This window comes from Lepidochelys olivacea (assembly GCF_965140295.1).
Source record: "Lepidochelys olivacea isolate rLepOli2 genome assembly, chromosome: 23".
In the NCBI taxonomy this organism is placed as follows: Eukaryota; Metazoa; Chordata; order Testudines; family Cheloniidae; genus Lepidochelys; species Lepidochelys olivacea.
This window is the reverse complement of record NC_140433.1, coordinates 11,952,889-11,973,638: the sequence shown is the minus strand read 5'-3', so window position 1 is coordinate 11,973,638 and position 20,750 is coordinate 11,952,889. Positions and strand designations below refer to the sequence as shown.

General features: G+C 57.2%; 1 protein-coding gene and 1 pseudogene across 6 annotated transcripts in view; both read right to left on the bottom strand.

Moving 5' to 3' along the window:
• Positions 1-20,750, bottom strand: part of LOC311511978 (leukocyte immunoglobulin-like receptor subfamily A member 2) — an 873,498-nt pseudogene that overhangs the window by 172,001 nt on the left and 680,747 nt on the right. The window lies entirely within an intron of this gene.
• ISOC2 (isochorismatase domain containing 2) lies at positions 16,209-19,057 on the bottom strand. Of its 5 annotated transcripts, none has more exons than XM_084612667.1 (6): positions 19,035-19,057; positions 18,466-18,605; positions 17,534-17,746; positions 16,994-17,064; positions 16,574-16,691; positions 16,209-16,372 (listed from the first exon to the last, which is right to left on the bottom strand). In XM_084612667.1, the coding sequence occupies exons 2-6, from the start codon at positions 18,595-18,597 to the stop codon at positions 16,292-16,294; spliced, it is 615 nt and encodes a 204-aa protein (XP_084468793.1). In that variant the 5' UTR covers positions 18,598-18,605; positions 19,035-19,057; the 3' UTR covers positions 16,209-16,291. The 5 variants fall into 5 exon arrangements, with proteins under 5 accessions (XP_084468793.1, XP_084468792.1, XP_084468789.1 ...); XM_084612666.1 differs by lacking the exon at positions 19,035-19,057 and adding an exon at positions 18,966-19,016; XM_084612663.1 differs by lacking the exon at positions 19,035-19,057 and having other exon boundaries at positions 18,466-18,937.

Here is a 20,750-nt window from a genome sequence, read left to right as displayed (position 1 = left end):
TGGAGTCTGGATTTGAAGTTTTTTTGTTGTAAGATAGTGACTTTCATGTCGGTGATTGCGTGACCAGAGAGATTGAAGTGTTCTCCGACTGGTTTATGAATGTTATAATTCTTGACATCTGATTTGTGTCCATTTATTCTTTTACGTAGAGACTGTCCAGTTTGACCAATGTAAATGGCAGAGGGGCATTGCTGGCACATGATGGCATATATCACATTGGTGGATGTGCAGGTGAACGAGCCTCTGATAGTGTGGCTGATGTTATTAGGCCCTGTGATGGTGTCCCCTGAATAGATATGTGGGCACAGTTGGCAATGGGCTTTGTTGCAAGGATAGGTTCCTGGGCTAGTGGTTCTGTTGTGTGGTATGTGGTTGTTGGTGAGTATTTGCTTCAGGTTGTGGGGCTGTCTGTAGGCAAGGACTGGCCTGTCTCCCGAGAGATACAAAACCAGCAGCCATATCTCCACCACTACAATGATCAACAGCTTTCAAGAGCCAAGGGTCTTGCACACGCCAGTCACAAAACGTGGTGTCCCCCATCCAGTGGACCAAATGCCCCAGTCACAGCAATGTGGGTGAAGCCAGGCAATCCGATGCTTCACGCAAAATTTGCCTTGGCAAGGAATTGATACCGATGATCTTAAGTGAAGATGGCTAATAGACTAACCTGTCAAAGAAGGACACCCCAACATCACTAGGGTGAGTAAATTAGAGATGGGCATTTGTATGAATATCCGCAGCACCCATCCGGCCCAGGTCAACAAGTAAGGGGGAGATCCAGACCATCAGACTCGTCTGCCATGCCAGGGACGGAGTAGGATGCCCATCTGTTTTGCTACCACCAGCCCCCCAAGAAAGGGTGTGAGTCTATCTAAGGAAAGGTACCAAACAGCAGCGTAATAGTCCATGGCTGCAACATTTTACTGGACAGGGCCGTTGCAGCCACGTTGGTCCCAGGATATTTGAGAGACAAGGCAGGTCTGGCCATATAGTTCACCAGACCAACTTCTGACAGGGAGAGAGATGTGCTTTCACGCTGCCCAGAGCTCTTCTCCGGGTCCAGGAAAGGCCTAGCAAAGTTCGGAAGGGATGCTCCCCACGTCGCCTTGTGAACGCAGCAGCTGGGTTTCCGGGTAGGACTCAGAGTTGGGAGAAGGGTTCACCCCCAGGAGACATGTTTTTCTCCTAGAATAGCCCAACGTGGTATCGTTTCAGTGTTCCTGCAATTGGCCGGTATCATTTGGGACAGATGCCACCCCCCCCAAATGTTGTCAAGACCCCAAAACTCTGCGTCACCATTGGGCCCCTTATGCTAAGGCTCATAGGCCTCAAACTTGACCATAAAGACTCAAACCACGGGCCTGGGGAGTCCTTGAGTTACCGTTAAATGAAAAGCTAAGTTAGGTCTCTGAGCTACAGTCCCTAGGTACCCCCAGATCTGAGACACCCCTGCATCCCTCTGCTGTATCACAGCCCCTGGGTACCCCCAGATCTCAGACACCCCTGAATCCCCTCCGCTTCATCACAGGCCCTGGTTACACCCAGATCTGAGACACCCCTGCCTGCCCTCTACTGTATCACAGCCCCCAGGTACCCCCAGACCTGAGACACCCCTGCGTCCTCTCTGTTGTATCACATCCCCCACATCCCCCCAAACCTGAGACACCCGTGCCTCCCGTCTGCTTTATCAAGCCTCCGGGTGTCCCCAGATGTGAGACACCCCTGCCTCCCCTCTGCTGTATCACAGCACCCGAGTACACCCAGATTTGAGACAGCCCTGTGTCCCCTCTGCTGTATCAAACTCCCCAGGTATCCCCAGACGTGAGACACCCCTGTCTCCCTCTGCTGTATCACAGCTCCTGGAAACCCCCAGATGTGAGAACCCTGGTATTCCTTCTGCTATACCACAGCACCCGGGTACACTGAGATCTGAGACTCCCCTGCCTCCCTCTGCTGTATCACTGCCCCCCAGAACTCCTAGACCTGAGACACCCCTGCATCCCCTCTGCTGTATCACAGCTCCCAGGTATCCCCAGATGTGAGTGTGACGATGTGGGGGGTTTTCTTGGTTTTTCCTTGATTTCCAATGGTTTGCATGCAGAGGGGGTGGGACTCAGTTTCCCTGGGTTTTACTGGTTTAACGGGGTGATGGGAGAGGGAGTTTGTTGTTACAGGGGACCCGCTCGGGAACTTGGGACCCCAGGCAATGGCCTGGAGAATGGAGACCCCAGTGACTGGTGACCGGGAGGCCCAGCTCAGGAGTCACAGCCGGTCCCGCCAGTGGGAGGACAATGGGCTGTGAAGAGAGAACCCTGGTGAATTCCAGCCAGAGGGGGGCCAGCCAGAGGGCAGAAGGGGGGAGAGGGGGCCCAGGTGACCCTGTTTACCTGGAGAGAAGACAATGGACAGAGGCGGGGCTTGGGGCCGGTGAGATCAGATGCCCAGCTGGGAAGGGGGGGGGCAGGGGGCACTCTGGGCTGGAGAGAGGGAGTAGGCAGAGCCCACCTGGATGCAGGGGACACTTGGATGAGCTCTGCTGATGGAGGCCAGGCCTGAGGCCCTGAGAGTGACGCTCAATAAACCCTCCTGTTTTACGCTGGCTGAGAGTCGCTCCGGGCTAGAGATCGGGAGGCATTATTCTATCTGGGAGTGGGGGCCCCGGGGGTCCAGAGTGAGTGGCCTCCCTGAGGGGGCCCACAGCAGAGACAGGTGTGCTAAGGCTCAGAGAGGTGCGGTTCCAGGAGGTGGAGGGGCCTAACCCCCGAGAGAGAGTGGACCCCCGAGAAGGGCTGTCGCACTGAAGGGGGTTCCCCCCAGGGACCGTACGGGCCAAGAGTAGGCACAACCTCGGAGTCCGTGACAATATGAGACACCCTGCCTCCCCTCTGCTGCATCACAACTCCTAGGAACCCCAAAATCTGAGAACCCCTGTGTCCACTCTGCTTTATCATTGCTCCCAAGCAATGTTCCCTCTAATTTTTGACAGGCCGTGGGCGCAAAAAATTTCTTCTGTGCAAATTGTGTTTCTGTGCAAATGTTTGTGCGTGCAATGTTTCGCCGTGTGCGCGGGGTTTAGGACGCACGCACACAGCTTAGAGGGAACAGTGCTCCCATGTACTCCCAGATCTGAGATACCCCTGCGTCCCCTCTGCTGTATCACAGCCCCTGGGAACCCCGAGATCTGAGACATCCCATCTCCCTCTGCTGTATCACAGCCCCCAGGAACCCTGAGATTTGAGATACCCCATCTTCCTCTGCTGTATCACAGCCCCCAGGAACCCCCAGATCTGAGACACCCCATCTTCCTCTGCTGTATCACAGCCCCCGGGAACCCCCAGATCTGAGACACCCCATCTTCCTCTGCTGTATCACAGCCCCCAGGAACCCCGAGATCTGAGATACCCCATCTTCCTCTGCTGTATCACAGCCCCCGGGAACCCCCAGATCTGAGACACCCCATCTTCCTCTGCTGTATCACAGCCCCCAGGAACCCCGAGATCTGAGATACCCCATCTTCCTCTGCTGTATCACAGCCCCCAGGAACCCCCAGATCTGAGACACCCCATCTTCCTCTGCTGTATCACAGCCCCCGGGAACCCCCAGATTTGAGATACCCCATCTTCCTCTGCTGTATCACAGCCCCCAGGAACCCCCAGATCTGAGACACCCCATCTTCCTCTGCTGTATCACAGCCCCCGGGAACCCCCAGATCTGAGACACCCCATCTTCCTCTGCTGTATCACAGCCCCCAGGAACCCTGAGATTTGAGATACCCCATCTTCCTCTGCTGTATCACAGCCCCCGGGAACCCCCAGATCTGAGACACCCCATCTTCCTCTGCTGTATCACAGCCCCCAGGAACCCCGAGATCTGAGATACCCCATCTTCCTCTGCTGTATCACAGCCCCCAGGAACCCCCAGATCTGAGACACCCCATCTTCCTCTGCTGTATCACAGCCCCCGGGAACCCCCAGATTTGAGATACCCCATCTTCCTCTGCTGTATCACAGCCCCCGGGAACCCCCAGATCTGAGACACCCCATCTTCCTCTGCTGTATCACAGCCCCCGGGAACCCCCAGATCTGAGACACCCCATCTTCCTCTGCTGTATCACAGCCCCCAGGAACCCCGAGATCTGAGATACCCCATCTTCCTCTGCTGTATCACAGCCCCCGGGAACCCCCAGATCTGAGACACCCCATCTTCCTCTGCTGTATCACAGCCCCCAGGAACCCTGAGATTTGAGATACCCCATCTTCCTCTGCTGTATCACAGCCCCCGGGAACCCCCAGATCTGAGACACCCCATCTTCCTCTGCTGTATCACAGCCCCCGGGAACCCCCAGATCTGAGACACCCCATCTTCCTCTGCTGTATCACAGCCCCCAGGAACCCCGAGATCTGAGATACCCCATCTTCCTCTGCTGTATCACAGCCCCCAGGAACCCCCAGATCTGAGACACCCCATCTTCCTCTGCTGTATCACAGCCCCCAGGAACCCTGAGATTTGAGATACCCCATCTTCCTCTACTGTATCACAGCCCCCGGGAACTCCCAGATCTGAGACACCCCATCTTCCTCTGCTGTATCACAGCCCCCAGGAACCCCGAGATCTGAGATACCCCATCTTCCTCTGCTGTATTACAGTCCCTGAGTACCCCCAGATCTGAGACACCCCTGCATCCCCTCTGCTGCATCACAAATCCTAGGAACCCCAAGATATGAGACACCCCTGTGTCCCCTCTATCATAGCCCCTAGGAACCCCCAGATCTGAGATACTCCTGCCTCCACTCTGTTGTATCACAGCCCCCAAGAACCCGCATATCTGAGACACCCTTGTGTTCCCTCTGCTGTATCACAGCCCCCGGGTGCCCCCAGATCTGAGACTCCCCTTTGTCCCCTCTGCTGCATCACAACTCCTGGGAACCCCAAGATCTGAAACACCCCTGTCTTCCTCTGCTGTATCATAGACCTCAGGTACCCACAGATCTGAGACACCCCTTTGTCCCTCTCCTGCATCACAGCTCCTGGGAAACCCAAGATCTGAGAAATCGCAGCATCCCCTCTGCTGTATCACAGCCCCCAGGAACCCCCAGATCTGAGACACCTCTGTCTTCCTGTGCTGTATCACAGTCGCTGGGTACCCCTAGATCTGAGACACCCCTGTGTCCCCTCTGCTGTATCACGGCTTCCAGGAACCCCCGGATCTGAGACACCCGTCTCCCCTCTGCTGTATCACATTCCTGGGAACCAGATCTCAGACTCCCCTGTGTTCCCTCCCTGCCCAGTTTGTGACTGTTAGTGGATGTGTGAATCCACAGCAGGGTGTTAGTGAGGGGTGTGTATGTGTGTTCTTGTGTTTGCGTGGCTGGGGCAGTGCATGGGGGGTCGCTAGGTGTGTTTGTGTGTCACTGAGTTTGTGGACCTCTCACCCTGTTGTCAGCACTCACCTTCTTCAGGACATGTGGAGAAGCTCTGAGGGTGAGCGGGAGGGTTATGGAAGCACTGCTGGCTTGGGCCCCCTTTCACTGGCACAAGCAGGGCCCCACTGCAGGGGGTCCCAGCCACGGCTGCAACACGGGCACCTCAGCTATCCCACAATGCACAGCCACCCATTGGCCATTTACCCATAATCCTCAGCTCCCCTTGCTCCCACAATGCCCCTGCATTGGCCAATTACCCACAAGCCCCCATTGCTCCTGATTCCTGACAGAGCCACTGAGAAAGCGGAGATCCCTGGGAGGGGCAATTACCCACAATCCCCTGCTCCCAGCAGCATGGCTATGGGACAGGCATTCCCAGAATGCCTCTTGCAGGGGCAATTACCCACAATCCCCTGCTCCTGGCAGCGTGGCTATGGGACAGGCATTCCCAGAATGCCCCTCGGAGGAGCAATTGCCCACAATGCCCTGCTCCTGGCAGCGTGGCTATGGGGCAGGCATTTCCAGAATGCCTCTTGCAGGGGCAATTACCCACAATCCCCTGCTCCTGGCAGCGTGGCTATGGGGCAGGCATTCCCAGAATGCCCCTCGGAGGAGCAATTGCCCACAATGCCCTGCTCCCGGCAGCGTGGCTATGGGGCAGGCATTCCCAGAATGCCCCTCGGCGGGGCAATGACCCACAATCCCCTGTTCCTGGCCAGTAGAGGAGGACGGGGCTGGGCGAGAGGAGATGCCCCCCAGCCTAGCTGCTCCAATCGCCCCATGGCTAACTCAGCACAGGGGGCCCTGCTTGTGGCAATGAAAGGGGGCCCAAGCCAGCAGCGCCCGGGCTGCTGCACCCCGGAAACCAGGCAGGGTCTGGGGCTCACCGAGCCAGTCGCCCAAGCCCAGGATGCAAAAGCACAGGGGGTGGGTCCTAGATATGTGGGACATGCCCACACCCAAACCACCGTGCAGCTCCCCATGGGTTCTCCATGCCCAGATGGGTTCCCCGGCGCGGCTACCTCGGGAAAGAGACGGCACTGGGAAAACCTGGGCAGGTGGTGACCCTCATCCCTGCTCCCCTGTCAGAGCTGGGGAGAGAACCCAGGAGTCCTGGCTCCAAGCCCCCTCCCCCCACACCGCTCTCTAACCATTAGACCCCAGTACCCTCCCAGAGCCAGGGATAGAACCCAGGAGTCCTAGCTCCCAGCCCTCCTTCCCCCCAACCACTAGACTGACCCCTGCCCTCTCAGTATTAGGGAGAGAACCCAGGAGTCCTGAGATGGGCTCCTTGGCCAGGTTGTTCTGTGTGGGTCCCCACTGACACACACATCCCCACACCCAGCAGTGAGGGTGTTCCCTGGGGCCTGCAGATCCCTGAGGATCCTGCCATGGAAACACCCCCCCCCCCCATTCCTCATTCATCCGACAGCTTCCCGAAGCCCAAAGGATCCAGGCAGCCTGTGCTGTTTCCATGGCGACAGCTCCATGGAAACTGCAGGCCCATCCCCCACCTTGTCTCTTCCCCCCAAATCCCCTTTCCCCCTTCAGAGAGCGTGGGCGTGGGGGGTACACACCCCAGCCCTGCCAAAGCCCCACTGGAGCTAATGGGCTTTCACAGGGCCGTGGCGGGGGGTGATGGGGCTTCAGCAGGGCCCATCAGCCCCACAAGCAGGGGTCCGAGCCAGCTCCTGAGCCCCACAAGTCTGTCAAAAAGAAAAGGAGTACTTGTGGCACTCCTTTTCTTCTTGTGAATACACAGTAACACGGCTGTTACTCTGAAACAAGTCTGTCAGTCCATCCTCCATCCCCACACCTCTGTCTGTGTATCCATCCATCCCCCACCCCACATGTCTGTCTGTCTGTCCATCCATCCATTTGGCCATCCATCCCCACCCCCCTCCATCCATCTCTCCGTCTCACCCATGCCCCACACCGGGAGCGATTCCACCCCCCAGGGAAGTCGCCCCCAGCATGTGCGCCATCCCTGGCCCAACTGCCTGGGCGTTAACTAGTCAGCTGCAGGGGGGCAAACACCCATTGACAGCAACAGCGGGACTCGTCCCTGAAGAATTAAGGAGGCTGCAGACTTCCAATACCCGAAGTATGTACACACCTGCACACACACCCTCCCATGCCCGGCCCCACACAACCATTCACGCACACACACCTGTACACACACACCGGTGCACTCACACACGGGCCCACACATGTGTTCCCCAGCACTCCCGGGTGCCTTAACGGACCACATGCAGCCCTCACACATGCACAATCATTGACACACACATGCACACAGACACTCCGCCGTGCACAATCATGGACAAATGCACACGACCTCTCGGCCATGCACCATCATTCACACACGCACAGACACACCACCGTGCAGAACCATTGACGCACGCACACACAGCTGCTCAGCCGTGCAGTCCTGGACGCACGGACACTCCGCCATGCGCAATCACGGACACACGCACGCTCAGCCGTGCACACCGGTCCCAATCTCCGACAAGGACTCTGCAACTGACAGTAAGGAGATCACAGGGGAGGCGGGATGACTGTACCCCTCCCTCGGCCCTACACTTCAGCCCTGTATCTCGCCGCCTAAACTTATAACTGGTGCGCAAAGCCACCCATGGCCTACATCTTGGCAGCAGCAGGCCAAAGGATAACAATTCCCTAAACCAGCCGAAGACATTCTTTGTTTGCACATCCTCGGACAGAGATCCCACGTATGGCTCAGCAAGTGTCGCCTATTGTACCGACTCCGTGGCTAAACAACAACTGGCTCACCCGTGTGTTTGGCCTTGTGTTCCCTCCAGGCCCCCTGGAACATGTCCTGGTTCGTACGCAACGGCTGGGTTACCGCTAGCTAAAGGAACTGGTTGACGGCTAAAGGTAACCGTTCTGGAAGCTGTCAGCTGCGTGTGTGTGTAACAACCCATTTAGGGCGTGTTACTGGGAGACTAACTCACACCCTAACAACATGGGTAGCTGTCACCACCGACAACAGGCCAAAGAAAGCCCCAGTGAGCGAGCATCCCAGGATCCTTTGCAGTTAAGCTAACTTTAAGGAGCAGCATTTTACTGAGCCTTGTGCAGATTTCACCATGGCGGCAAAGCGATGTTATAATGCTAGAATGCAAAGGGGGTGACGGATAACAGCCCCCCTAAAAGGGGGCTAAACATTGAGGTGTTGAGGCTGTTGGACACAAGGCAACGGGAGAATGTTGAAATCAACCAAAGTGCAGATGGAGCCTGCACCAAAAGAAGGAAATGCTATCGTTCCAGGCCTGATCTAAAGAGGAACGAGGATATTTAATACCCTCGGCCGGGATGCAGGCTGGCAGAGAACGACCATCGTCCAGGACTGTCGGTGCAACTCTCTTTGCCAACCGGCAATCAATAAATCCAATCCAGGTGGATTTATCGAACGAATCCCACCTCTAAGCCTAGTGAAATGCCCGGTTATCAATGAATTGGTTATTGATTATCGGCAAGTGACCGATCGTTGATGAGTCGCTCTTAACAGTCGTTGACACACAATACACGTGCATGGGCGCACACCCGGCCACCGGTGTACGTTTCTAGGCACATACACACGGCACCTGTTTCCTTAAAGAGGAATAAACATGTCAAAAGCCCGGAAGATGCGGCAATGAGGGGTTGTTGTTTTTTAAATGGCTCATCAGCTTCGTATGCTCCAGCCAGGAAAATACCAAAGAAGTCATCTAGCATCAGTTTGACTCAGGGTATGTGAGAGAGAGAGAGCATTAGATGGTGAGTGCGCGTTTGTGTCTGTGATAGAAAATGCAAATAGATCCTGCATGGTGTATTTCCTGGAGGTCTAAAGCCAAGAATTACAAAGAGAAAAGCTGGATATATTCAGATGCTTTGGATTCATATTAAAAATAACCATAACACATACACGCAATATGGGACACACACACATCACTTCAGCAATGTCCACATAAATTGTCTCACACACACACACAAAGCGGAAGCCACACACAACACCCCCACAAAGCACAAATGCTGTGTGTCTCACACGCTGACACAAACTGGAGTGCACACATGGCCACCAGCCATGACACACATGCCCCAAGAGTCATCACAATCACATCACACGCATGCACACGCACACCAGGTCATGCACACAAAAACTAACAGCAGCAGCACACGCGCACCACCCCAAACCTTGACACACAATCAACACAAACTTTCCATGCACACAAGCACAGACAAACCAAAAGCAGTACACACACACACAAACACACACATAGTTAACACAAACCTTGACATATCCCCAACTCACACACACAATCAATAGCAGCACACACAATCAACATAAAGATTGACACACAACTGAACCCTCTCTCATACACACACACTCAGCACAAACCATGCCACACTACTCTCTCTCAATCAACACATCCCTTGACACAAACCCAACTCACACACACAATCAACACAAACCTTCACACACACAACCAGCACAAAGACTGACACACAACTGAACTGTCTCACACACATTCAGCACAACCTTTGACACACATGCACACACACACAAACCAACACAAACTTTGACACACCCAAACACACACACAGACACAACCCAACCCCCAGCTCATACATACAATCAGCACAAACATTGACACACACTGGCTCTCTCACACACACACACACTCAACAAAACCCTCAGGTTTCAGAGTACGCATCCGATGAAGTGAGCTGTAGCTCACGAAAGCTTATGCTCAAATAAATTGGTTAGTCTCTAAGGTGCCACAAGTCCTCCTTTTCTTTTAACACAACCCTCGACACCCACCCACCAACTCTCTCACACACAGCCCTTGACACACACAACTCACACAAGTGCACAACCCTTGACACACAGCCCAACTCGGTCACAAACACTCAACACAACCCTTGACACCTCCCCCCCCCAGCTCTCACACAATCAGCACAAACCGTGATGCACACAACGGCATTAGCGCACACACACACACACACACACACACAAAGCCCCAGTGCTCATGCCAGCCTGCAATCAACGAGAGACTCACACAAACACAAGGCACCCATCCTGTATGACACCCGTCTCTTAGCGGGCCCCCCCTCTTTGCCCGAGAACGGCACCCAAGAACTAAGCCCCCAGAGGCATCAGCTGCTCTGAGAAAACACACACACACACACACAGAGTTACAGCCTCCCTCCGTGCTTAATTTGTAACGAAAGAGGTGCCGGGGCGAGGAACTGCCGAGCCCAGAGGTGCCAGGGCTCAGCCCTGGCACAAGGTAAGCATTGCCCACCATCCCTCCCCTCGCCGTGCCCTCTGGGCTGTGGCTCATGCCGCCCGAACGCGCCCCTCCGCACCCGGCTTCCCTGGAGAAAGGCGCCCAAGTGGGGGGCCAGGCCGTAACCAGCACAGGTGGCAAATGGGGTGGGGTGGTGCCTTGGCGCGGGGGCTCGCTCTTACCTCGACCCGCCAGTAGAAAACCAGCTCCCGTTTACAAAACCCCAAGTGCCTTTACTTCGGCTTGAAAAATATCGCAGTGGCAGATGCAAAAAAAGATTTTTTTTTAAAGATGCGGAGGGGGGGAGGAGGACCAAAGAGCCGGTGCCCAGCGCCCCCACTTCATGCCCGGTGCCCCCTCGTCTAGCCCCGGCTTGGACAGAGGCCAGTGCCCCACCCCTCCCACCCCTCCTTTTCCCTACCCAAAAAAAAAAATAAAATCTTTCCGCACTTTCTATTGACACCCCCCTCCCCCTCCACAAATCCTTGGCTGGGGAGGGGAAGCCAGCGGGTGAATTAGACATTCTGCTGGGGCCATGCCATTGGCTGGCCAGCCGTGGGATAGGGAGGAGGGAGAGGTTTTCCATTGGTTGAGGCCGCCCAATGGGGGGGGGGGTAATTACAGCCCCCCCTTTTTCCGAATCCCTGGAAATCCCCCCCACCCTCCGCTCTGCTCTCCACTCCCTCTACCCTAGGAAGGGGGGGAGGGAAGGTTTCATTAACAAAAAGGGTGAACTCCCAGCTTCTGATTGGCTGAGGAGTGGGATGCAGGAGAGCCTGATTGGCCGGGGCGGGTTGTCCGTCTCCATCCTTTTTGCAGCGTTCAGTTAGGAAGGGAGGATTGGGGGGCTGGTGGCTGGTTTAGCTTAAAGGGGTGGGGTTGATCGGGGGGGCAGAGAGAGAGAAGGAAACTAGGGTGGGACTCAATAGGAGAGAGAAGCAAGCAAGCAAGCAAATGGGGATGAAGAGATAGCAAGCCAGTCAGCCGGCCATGACCCTGTAACTTTTGGTGCATCTTGCTAACTCCCCTCCTAAGGCCCTGATGGGACGCCTCACCTGCAGGAGGTGCAGGAGGGCTGGCTCCTCCTCACAAATTAACCCTGGGCCCAAGATTAAAGAAAAAGAAGCCGAGTCACGGCATGCAGAGAAGGGGCCGGACCCCCGAGCCATGGCCGGCCAGCATGGTGGAAAGGTGGGAAGGGCGTGGGGTGGGGGGCTGAAACTCAGGAGAGCTCGTCAAACTCACTCACTAGCTATTTTGGGGAGATGCCGAGTTTGGCCGATGAAGGCACGACATTTTGATGAAAAGAAAAAAAACCCTAGCCTGCTTGAAAATTACCATGGCCCATGCTCCGTGGACTAAAAACTGGCTAACTGATAGATCTCAGAATATAGCTGCAAACAGGGAATTGTCATGAAGCGGGATGGTTTCCGGGGGGGGGGGGGGTCCCTCAGGGCTCAGCCCTGGGCCCTCCACTATTCAACATTTTCATCAACGGCCTGGAAGAAAACGTACGCTCACCACTGATGAGCTTTGCAAAACGATTGGGGAAAATAAACCAATGCAGTGGGTGGGTCGGCAATTCAGAGCGACCGGGCACAAGTAAACAACGGGTGTTTTAACATAGGTAAAGTCCAACATGTCCACCTAGAAGCAAAGGACACCAGTCATGCTTACGGGCTGGGGGACTCGCTCCTGGGCAGGAGCGAATCTGAGAAACATTTGGACACCAATCATCTGACCCTGAACTCCCCACGTGTTGCTGAGGCCACAGGGCTAACACAATCCGGGGATGTGCAAACAGGGGCATCTAGAGTGGGCACAGACAGGCTATTGGGCCTCTGGATTTGGCCTGGGTGTGCCCAGTTCTAGTGCCAACCCTTCAAGAAAGATGCGGATAAATTGGAGAGGGTTCACAGAAGAGCGACGAGAACGATTGGAGCGACGGATTTCAGGAGCCCAAGCTAGAGAAGGTTAAGGGGTGACTCGATCCCCATCTTCATGGGGAACAAATATTGAATAATGGGCTCTTCGTCTAGCAGAGTTGGAGTTGAAGCTAGACCACCTGCGCTTGGAAATCAGGTGTAAATGTTGAGCCGTGTGAGTAATTAACCATGGGGATACTTTCCCAAGGACTGTGGTGGATTCTCCAGCACAGGGCCATTTTTAAATCAAGATGGGCTGTTTTTCTAAATGCTCTGTGCTGGGAATTATTAGGGGCTGGTCTCTGGCCTGGACACTCCAGGGGGTCGGGATAGTCACAGCAGGTCCCCCATGAAGGAGAAACTGAGGCACAGAGAAAGGAAGCAACTTGCTCAAGGTCACGCAAAGGAGAAGTGGGAATAAAACCCAGTGTCTGGCGTGCCAGCCCAGGGCTCTACCTGCTAGCCCACACTGCCTGTAGCCCGAGAAGAACCAGACTTCTTAGGTGCACCCCAGAGATGGGCGCATTTGCCGCACAATTTTAACAGCGAAAGGAACACCACGGAAACCTGCGAAAGGACTTGAAAGGGGATCCCCAGCAGGCTGCTGAGTCCCCCAGGAGTTCTTCCTCTTAGAAGGATGACAATCTACTATTGTGAGCCACTCACAGAGTCACTACTTTCCCTCAAGTGAGCAAGATGGCTCTTGTCAGTGCTGGAGGTCCCTGGTTCAAATCCCCCAGGGCCAGGAGATGCTGTAGCCAGAGAGGCCGAGGATAAAAAGGGATTGGAGGGCAAGCTGGGGAGGGGGTGGGGAATCAGAGCTAAGGGGGGGCATTAGGGATTCAGGAAAGGGGGGTCTGGATCTCAGCTCCAGCCAGGCTCCTTATACCTCCTGCAGCCCCCCACAACTCATGCCAGGCCCCCTTCCCTGCCCCAACAGGCCCTTGTTCACACCACCAGATGGGAGGCGCGGACCCCTTCTATTACTGAGCCCAGCTAGGCAGCATCTCCCTGCCCCCGCCCAGCTGCTCCCTGTTCTCACCTCTCTACCCATCCCCAGGCCTGGCACTGGTGCCCCTGGGTTTGCTTACGCTCCCAGCTGGCACTGGGCACCGGGCTGTTGGAGGCAGGACATGCTGCTGGCTTGCCCGGGAACGTGACAACATCCAGGGGTGGAGAATGGAGGGATGCACCCTCTAGCCCCAGGCTGGGGAGATGGGGTGCTGGGGGGGGGGACAGGATGGGATCAGGTTCCCCCACAAATCCAGCATCCCCCCAACGCTGACACTGACCCAGGCTTCCCTCCATGCAGCTTGGCAAGCTTCTGTGCCCGCCAGGCCTGGATAACCTTTACAGCCCAGCCTACAACGCCTGCGCCCACTCCAGCCCCCAAGGCTGCGTTGGCATAAACAGGCCAGGAGACGCACTTCATGCCAGCGACGCTGTTAACCCTGTGAGAGATCATCCTCACCAGGGCAACGGAACTGGATTCCCCATGGGTGGGAATGCACAGCAGGCTGGTTAGTCTGCATCAGAAACCCCTGCTTAATTCGGTTCAGTTTGTCTACACGGGGACACTTAGGAAGGTTAATCCGGATCAACTCCAGGTCTGAATTCAAAGTGAATTTGTTAAACCTTATTGAGCTCTGGCGTGAATGCGCCCATTCCAAATTCAAGTGTCCCGATTTTGCTTTATCTTCATGCCCTGAAACTGAACTAAACCTGTCCACACAGGGATAAAATGTGGTTTAACTCATCCAAATTAATTCTGAAAGTGGATTAACTGTCCTCGTGACCCCCTTTTTGAAAAACTATTAACCCTTTATCACCTTTTTCAATGACTTAGTTGAGCCATTTTAAATCCATGGGCAGATGCACATTAGAATTAAAATGTCCTGAATTTTATTAATTTGAATTTAGTTTTATTCACTTTCAAAGTGAAGTGGCTGCAATGTGGTGCCAGGCAAGGGGTCCCTGTATACCCAGCCCCCGTGCTCCACCCCAGAGAGGCCACATACCAGTGCCGGGTCCCCATATACCCAGCTCCCACACCTAACCCCAGAGGGGCCTTGTTCCGGCCCTGGACGAAGGGTCCCTGTATACGCAGCCCCCGTGCCCCACCCCAGAGGGGCCGCATCCAGGTGCGGGGGCTCCTGGGTTGCTCTCAGAGGCTGGGATGCTGGGGGGAGGGGAAGGGGCTGTCGCTGGAATCAGCAAAATGTTGCAATTTGCTCAATTAACCGATGTTCCCGGCATGGAACATAATCCCGTTGCCCTGGAGACAGCAGCACCACGGTAACCGGCTGGGTCTTTGTTCCAGGCCTGCCCCTGTCGGAGGCTGGTACTAAGAGCAATAGGAGTGGGGGTGTGTGTGGACATTGGGGGGCTGAGCACAGCTGCCCCCCCCCACAGGGGAACGTGGGAGGGGGATCATAGGGGTGGGAACTGGGGGAGGGACACTGTCTGGGAATGGGAGCGCGCTGGGACTGGGGGCCTGCTGGGGGGCACAAGGCTTTGAGGGTCATAGAATATCAGGGTTGGAAAGGACCTCAGGAGGTCATCTAGTCCAACCCCCTGCTCAAAGCAGGACCAATTCCCAGTTAAATCATCCCAGGCAGGGCTTTGTCAAGCCTGACCTTAAACATATCTAAGGAAGGAGATTCCACCACCTCCCTAGGTAACGCATTCCAGGGTTTCACCACCCTCCTCATGAAAAAGTTTTTCCCAATATCCAACCTAAACCTCCCCCACTGCAACTTGAGACCATTACTCCTCGTTCTGTCATCTGCTACCACTGAGAACAGTCTAGAGCCATCCTCTTCGGAACCCCCTTTCAGGTAGTTGAAAGCAGCTATCAGATCCCCCCTCATTCTTCTCTTCTGCAGACTAAACATCCCCAGTTCCCTCATCCTCTCCTCATAAGTCATGTGTCCTAGTCCCCTGATCATTTTTGTTGCCCTCCGCTGGACGCTTTCCAATTTTTCCACATCCTTCTTGTAGTGTGGGGCCCAAAACTGGACACAGTACTCCAGATGAAGCCTCACCAGTGTTGAATAGAGGGGAACGATCATGTCCCTTGATCTGCTGGCAATGTCCCTACGTATACATCCTAAAATGCCATTGGCCTTCTTGGCAACAAGGGCACATTGTTGACTCATATCCAGCTTCTTGTCCACTGTAACCCCTAGGTGCTCTTCTGCAAAACTGCTGCCGAGCCGTTCGGTCCCTAGTCTGTCCCCTTCCTTGCTAAGTGCAGGACTCTGCACTTGTCCTTGTTGAACCTCATCAGATTTCTTTTGGCCCAATCCTCTAATTTGTCTAGGGCCCTACCCTCCAGCATATCTACCTCTCCTCCCAGTTTAGTGTCATCAGCAAACTTGCTGAGGGTGCAATCCACACCATCCTCCAGATCATTAATGAAGATATTGAACAAAAGGGTCGATCGACAGCGGACAGGCAAAGACACACACATGCCAGCAGGGGGCAGCACGTCGACACCCACACAGACACCAGCAGGGGGCAGCCCTTCTCTCTCACACACACACACACACACACACAGTGCCAGCTGATCACTGAATTGAAGGGTTTATTCCAGCCCTGCCCTGCTCCCATGTGCTCGGGGGGCTGGCCACGGGGTCTGGGGGTCACAGGGTTAGCTGAAGCCGGGGCTCTGTCCCGGGAACAGGGAGAGGAGGCCGCTGTCCGGGGCCGGGTCCTTAATGAACTTCTGGATCTGGAAGGACAGAACAGAGCATGAGACGCCAGACTGACGGACAGGCCCGGGGCCCCACATCCCGCCCTTGCCTCTGGGGTCGCCAACTCCCATCCAACCCCAGTGCAGAGACTGGCTGGCTCAGGGGGTGGGGAACGGGGCCTGGGGCCTCTCCCCTCTAGGGGGCGCCGGCTCCCATTCGGCCCCAGGGCGGGGGGATACCTGTCGGAAGCGGGGGTCGGCAGCATCTCTGACCAGTTGCAGGATCAGCCCCTCGCTGGTGGTGATGAAGGCACCGCTCTGCCGTAGGCGGGACAGGGCCGCCAGCCGGTCCACTTGGCTGGGGGAGAGAGATGTCACGGTGGCCATGGGTGGGGGGGCAGGGGTCCCCCCTCGCTCCAGTTCCCCACCACAGCCACACTGCCTCCCCCGCATCCCCGCCAGCTAAGGTCCCCACCCCCCCAACTTCCCCCCAGTCCTGTCTGCTGGGAACCTCTGAAGCCAGGCTCATCTCAGCCCCCTCCAGCCCAGGCCGCCCCCAACTCCCACCAAGTCCCATCTGCCGGGAACTCCTCCCTGTGCCCCCAGTTCTTCTACCAGCCAGGACCCCTGTCTGCCACCATCTCAGCCCCACAGCCAGACCTTCTGGAGGAGCATGCATCGGCCACCACGTGAACATCCAGTCCCCGCTCCAGGGCATCGAGCGCTGTGCTCTGGGGAGAGGGAGATGGGTCAGAGCCCTGGCCCAGCCAGCCTGGACCCCCCATCCCCTCATCACAGCCCTGGCCCAGCCAGCCTGGACCCCCCCTAGGACAGCCAAGGCCCAGCCAGCCTGGACCTCCACTCCCATCCCCCCATCACAGCCCTGGCCCAGCCAGCCCGGACCACCCCTCCCCTCCCGCATCATAGCCAAGGCCCAGCCAGCCCAGACCCCCCTCCTTCCACTCCCTCACCACAGCTCTGCCCCAGCCAGCCCAAACCTCTCCCTCCCCCCCCCCATCACAGCCAAGGCCCAGCCAAGGCCCAGCCAGCCTGGACCCCCTGCCCTTCCCTGGCCCAGACAGTGTTTGTTGGGGGGTACAAGGCTGACTCGGACTCCTGGGTCCTATCCCCAGTGGATAGCTTCTCACAAGAGCACTGACCCAGACTCCTGGGTCCCCTCCCAGCCCCCCCCCCAGCTACCATGATGCAGGCCTGGGTCTCAATGCCACACAGGAGCACAGAGCGCAGGTGGGGCAGTGCCCCCAGCTCCTGCTCCACCTCCGGGACCAGCATGCTGAAGCAGGTCTTGGGGAACTTCTTCAGCCCCTCGGCCCCCAGCTCAGGGACTGTGGGGCCCAGCCCCTGGGGGTACTGCTCCGTCACCACCACCGGGATCTCCAGCAGCCGTGCCACCTGGGGAGTGGGGGGGCTGGTTAGAGCGGGGCGGGCTGGGAGCCAGGACTCCTGGGTTCTCTTCCTGGGCTCTGGGAGAGGAGTGGGGTCTAGCAGTTAGAGATAAGCTTTATGGGAGGGGGTGAATGCTCAGCATTATCATGAAAGTCTGGTGATTTTTGGAAATGTGAAAAATTAAAAGCTCCCCCCCTACAGGCCCCACCCCTTCAGGGGCAGGTCCCAACACCTCCTAGACCTGCCCCAAAGGGCGGGTCCTGACCCAGGCTGGATAAAACGAAATAACATGGAATTCCCACCAACCCTTCCCGAACTATTATAAATAGTAGAAAATATTTCATGGGGTGCTAATGACCATCAATCCTCCAGGGTTAGGCCGCCATCCAGTGGCCCGCGTCTGCAACTGCCTAATAGTCCTTTGGCCCTTTCTGCCCTGTTTTCATCAGGACACCCAGAAAGCGCAACCTCCCCCCGCCCCCGGGGACATCAGCTGCCTCCTTGAGCGTCACATTTCCAAGGGCTGGACCCCTCACCCGGCGCTGAGACGCAGCCACCTCTGGGGTGGGATGGGCCCACTTTTTGACAGCTGCATAAAACACTGGGGCAACGGGACAGCACCCCTCAGTTGTGCACTGGGGCCAGCCCTGACTGCCAGGGCCCAGCACCCCCTTCTGACCCCCCCACCCAAAACCCAGCACCCCTATACCCCGGGGGCATTTCACCTGCAACATGCGCGCTGCCACGGCCACGATCTGGGGGAAGTGGGCGATGTTGGGCCGGAACTTCTCCTGCATGTCGCACAGGAAGAGGATGCTGGTTTTGGGAAACACCTTCCCGAGCCGGGCCAGCGCCATCTCTGCCCCTGCAGCCAGAAGAAGAGGGGACCGGACGGGGAGCGGATGCCCCCTGAACGGGAGTGGCCCCGGCCCCGTTCCCCGCCCCCCCGGCCGGCCAGTCCCCGCCCTGCGGGGGACTCTGATCTCTCCGGGCTCAGCAGCTCCCGCGGTTTGGGGGCCAGGCAGTGCGGGCTGGCGTGTCAGTGAAATAATTGCTTGTGCCCCAGTTAAGCGCTGGGGGGGGGGGGGACTCAGCCCGCCTGGTGCGTGGGGCGCGCTGGGCTGCCTGCGCCCCGGTTTCACAGGGTCCCCTGACCAGCCCATGCCCCTGCGGGTGGCTCCCCTGGGCGCCGGCGCCCCCGCCCCGCCCGCTCTGCCCCACTCACCTCTGCGCTTCCCCTAGAACACCCCCACCCCACCAGCTGCTCCCCAAGGTCCTAATTAGCTAAACCCACCCTCGACCAATCAGAGACGCCCAAGCAGGGTAGGCCACGCCCCCACCACCTCCCTCCCCCTCGACTCCCAGCCAATGGGAGCGCGCTGAGAGCTGCCCCAGCTGGCCAAACGGAACGTCCCAAAGACAACGCCCCCTCCTCCAGCCCCGCCATCCAATCAGGGAAGGGAAGGGGGTTGATGTTCGCAGAGGCTGGCCTGACAAAACTTTCCAAAGACCACGCCCCCCCTCCCACCCAATCAGGGAAGGGAAGGGGTATGATGTACACCGAGGCGGGCCTGACACAACGTTCCAAAGACCGCGCCTCCTCCCTTTCTCACCCAATCTGGGAGGAAAGGGAGGGGATGACATAATAAGTCCCGCCTTGCTGAAGGTTTCAAAGACCACGCCCCCGTTAGCTCCTATCCAATCACGCAGGGGAGAGAGGAAGGAGGGCTGACACAACGTTCCAAAGACCACGCCCCACCCAATCAGGGAGTGGGTGACGTTGGAGGTGGCTTCTGAAGGTGGGGGGGCTTTGGGGTTCCCTCATTGGGTGATGTTAGGGGCGTGGGGCTGCCCCATGGGGGTTTCCCAAGGGGCCCCCCAGCACCTGTCACTTTTAGGGGAGATGGGGGGTGCCTCCAGTCTCAGCTACCTGCGCCCCTTGTTTTTTCGGGGGGGTCCTCCAAAGCCGAAGTCCTGGACTGCCGCCCCTAGAGCCCCTGCATGACTAGCCCTGCCTGTGGGACTCGCGGGGGCAGGGGCGCTGGGACCCCCATCCCCGAGCTCCGCCATGGTCAGACACCCCGGCCCTTCGTGACTAATCAAACCCATCTCAGAGAAACACCCACCTGGTGCCAGTTCAGACGGGAACAGCCTCCTGCAGCTGGGGAAACTGAGGCAGGCTGGGGGCAGAGCCGGGCACAGATCCTGGTGCACTGGGGTCCCTGCCCAGGGCTGTCCCACACCCACTAAGCCACCTGAACCAGGTCTGAGAGCCCCAGAGAGGTTCGGGGGCAGGGGACCAATCTGGCAGCCCAGAAGCACAAGAGCTGGAAGGAGGTAGCCCTGGAGCCAGGCTGGGAGGTACGGGGTGGGGTCTGGGAAAAGCAAGGCAGTGGGGCCTAGTGGGTAGATCACCAGCCAGGGCCTCAGGAAACCTGGGCCTTATTCCCAGTTGTGCCACTGGCCTGCCGGCAGACCCCCTCCCTGCACCTCAGTCTCCCCATCTGTGAAATGGAGACGAGAAGGAAAGCTCAGGGGTAAAAAGCGGGAGATTTTGGACCTTTTTCTCAGGCAGAAAATCCCGAAAGCTCGGGGGGGGGGGCAGCACCAGTTCTTGAAGCTCCCTCCCCCTGCCCAGGCCTGATTTTGGCATGAGAAGGGGGCGCGAAGTGGCGACCCTGGCCCAGAGACGAAGGTCTTGGAACCCGACCCGTCAGCCTTTTGTGCTCGGAAAAGCATTTTGTCAAACCTCCCGCCGCCCCATGGCTCAGCACACCCCGATGTGGGGGGCTGGGGAAGAGCCAGGGGGGCTCCCTGCCCATCCCCCTCTCAGCCTACCACTCCCCCAGCCCCTCAATCCCTGCTACCCTGCACACCAGGGAGCTCCCCCCACCCTAGGGCCAGATTGGGTGCCTCATTCCCCACACCCCTGAGCCAGCCAGTTCCTCCCCTCCTCCCACCATCCAGGGCTGGATGGGAGCCAGTGCCCTGAACCAGCCAGACCCCTGCC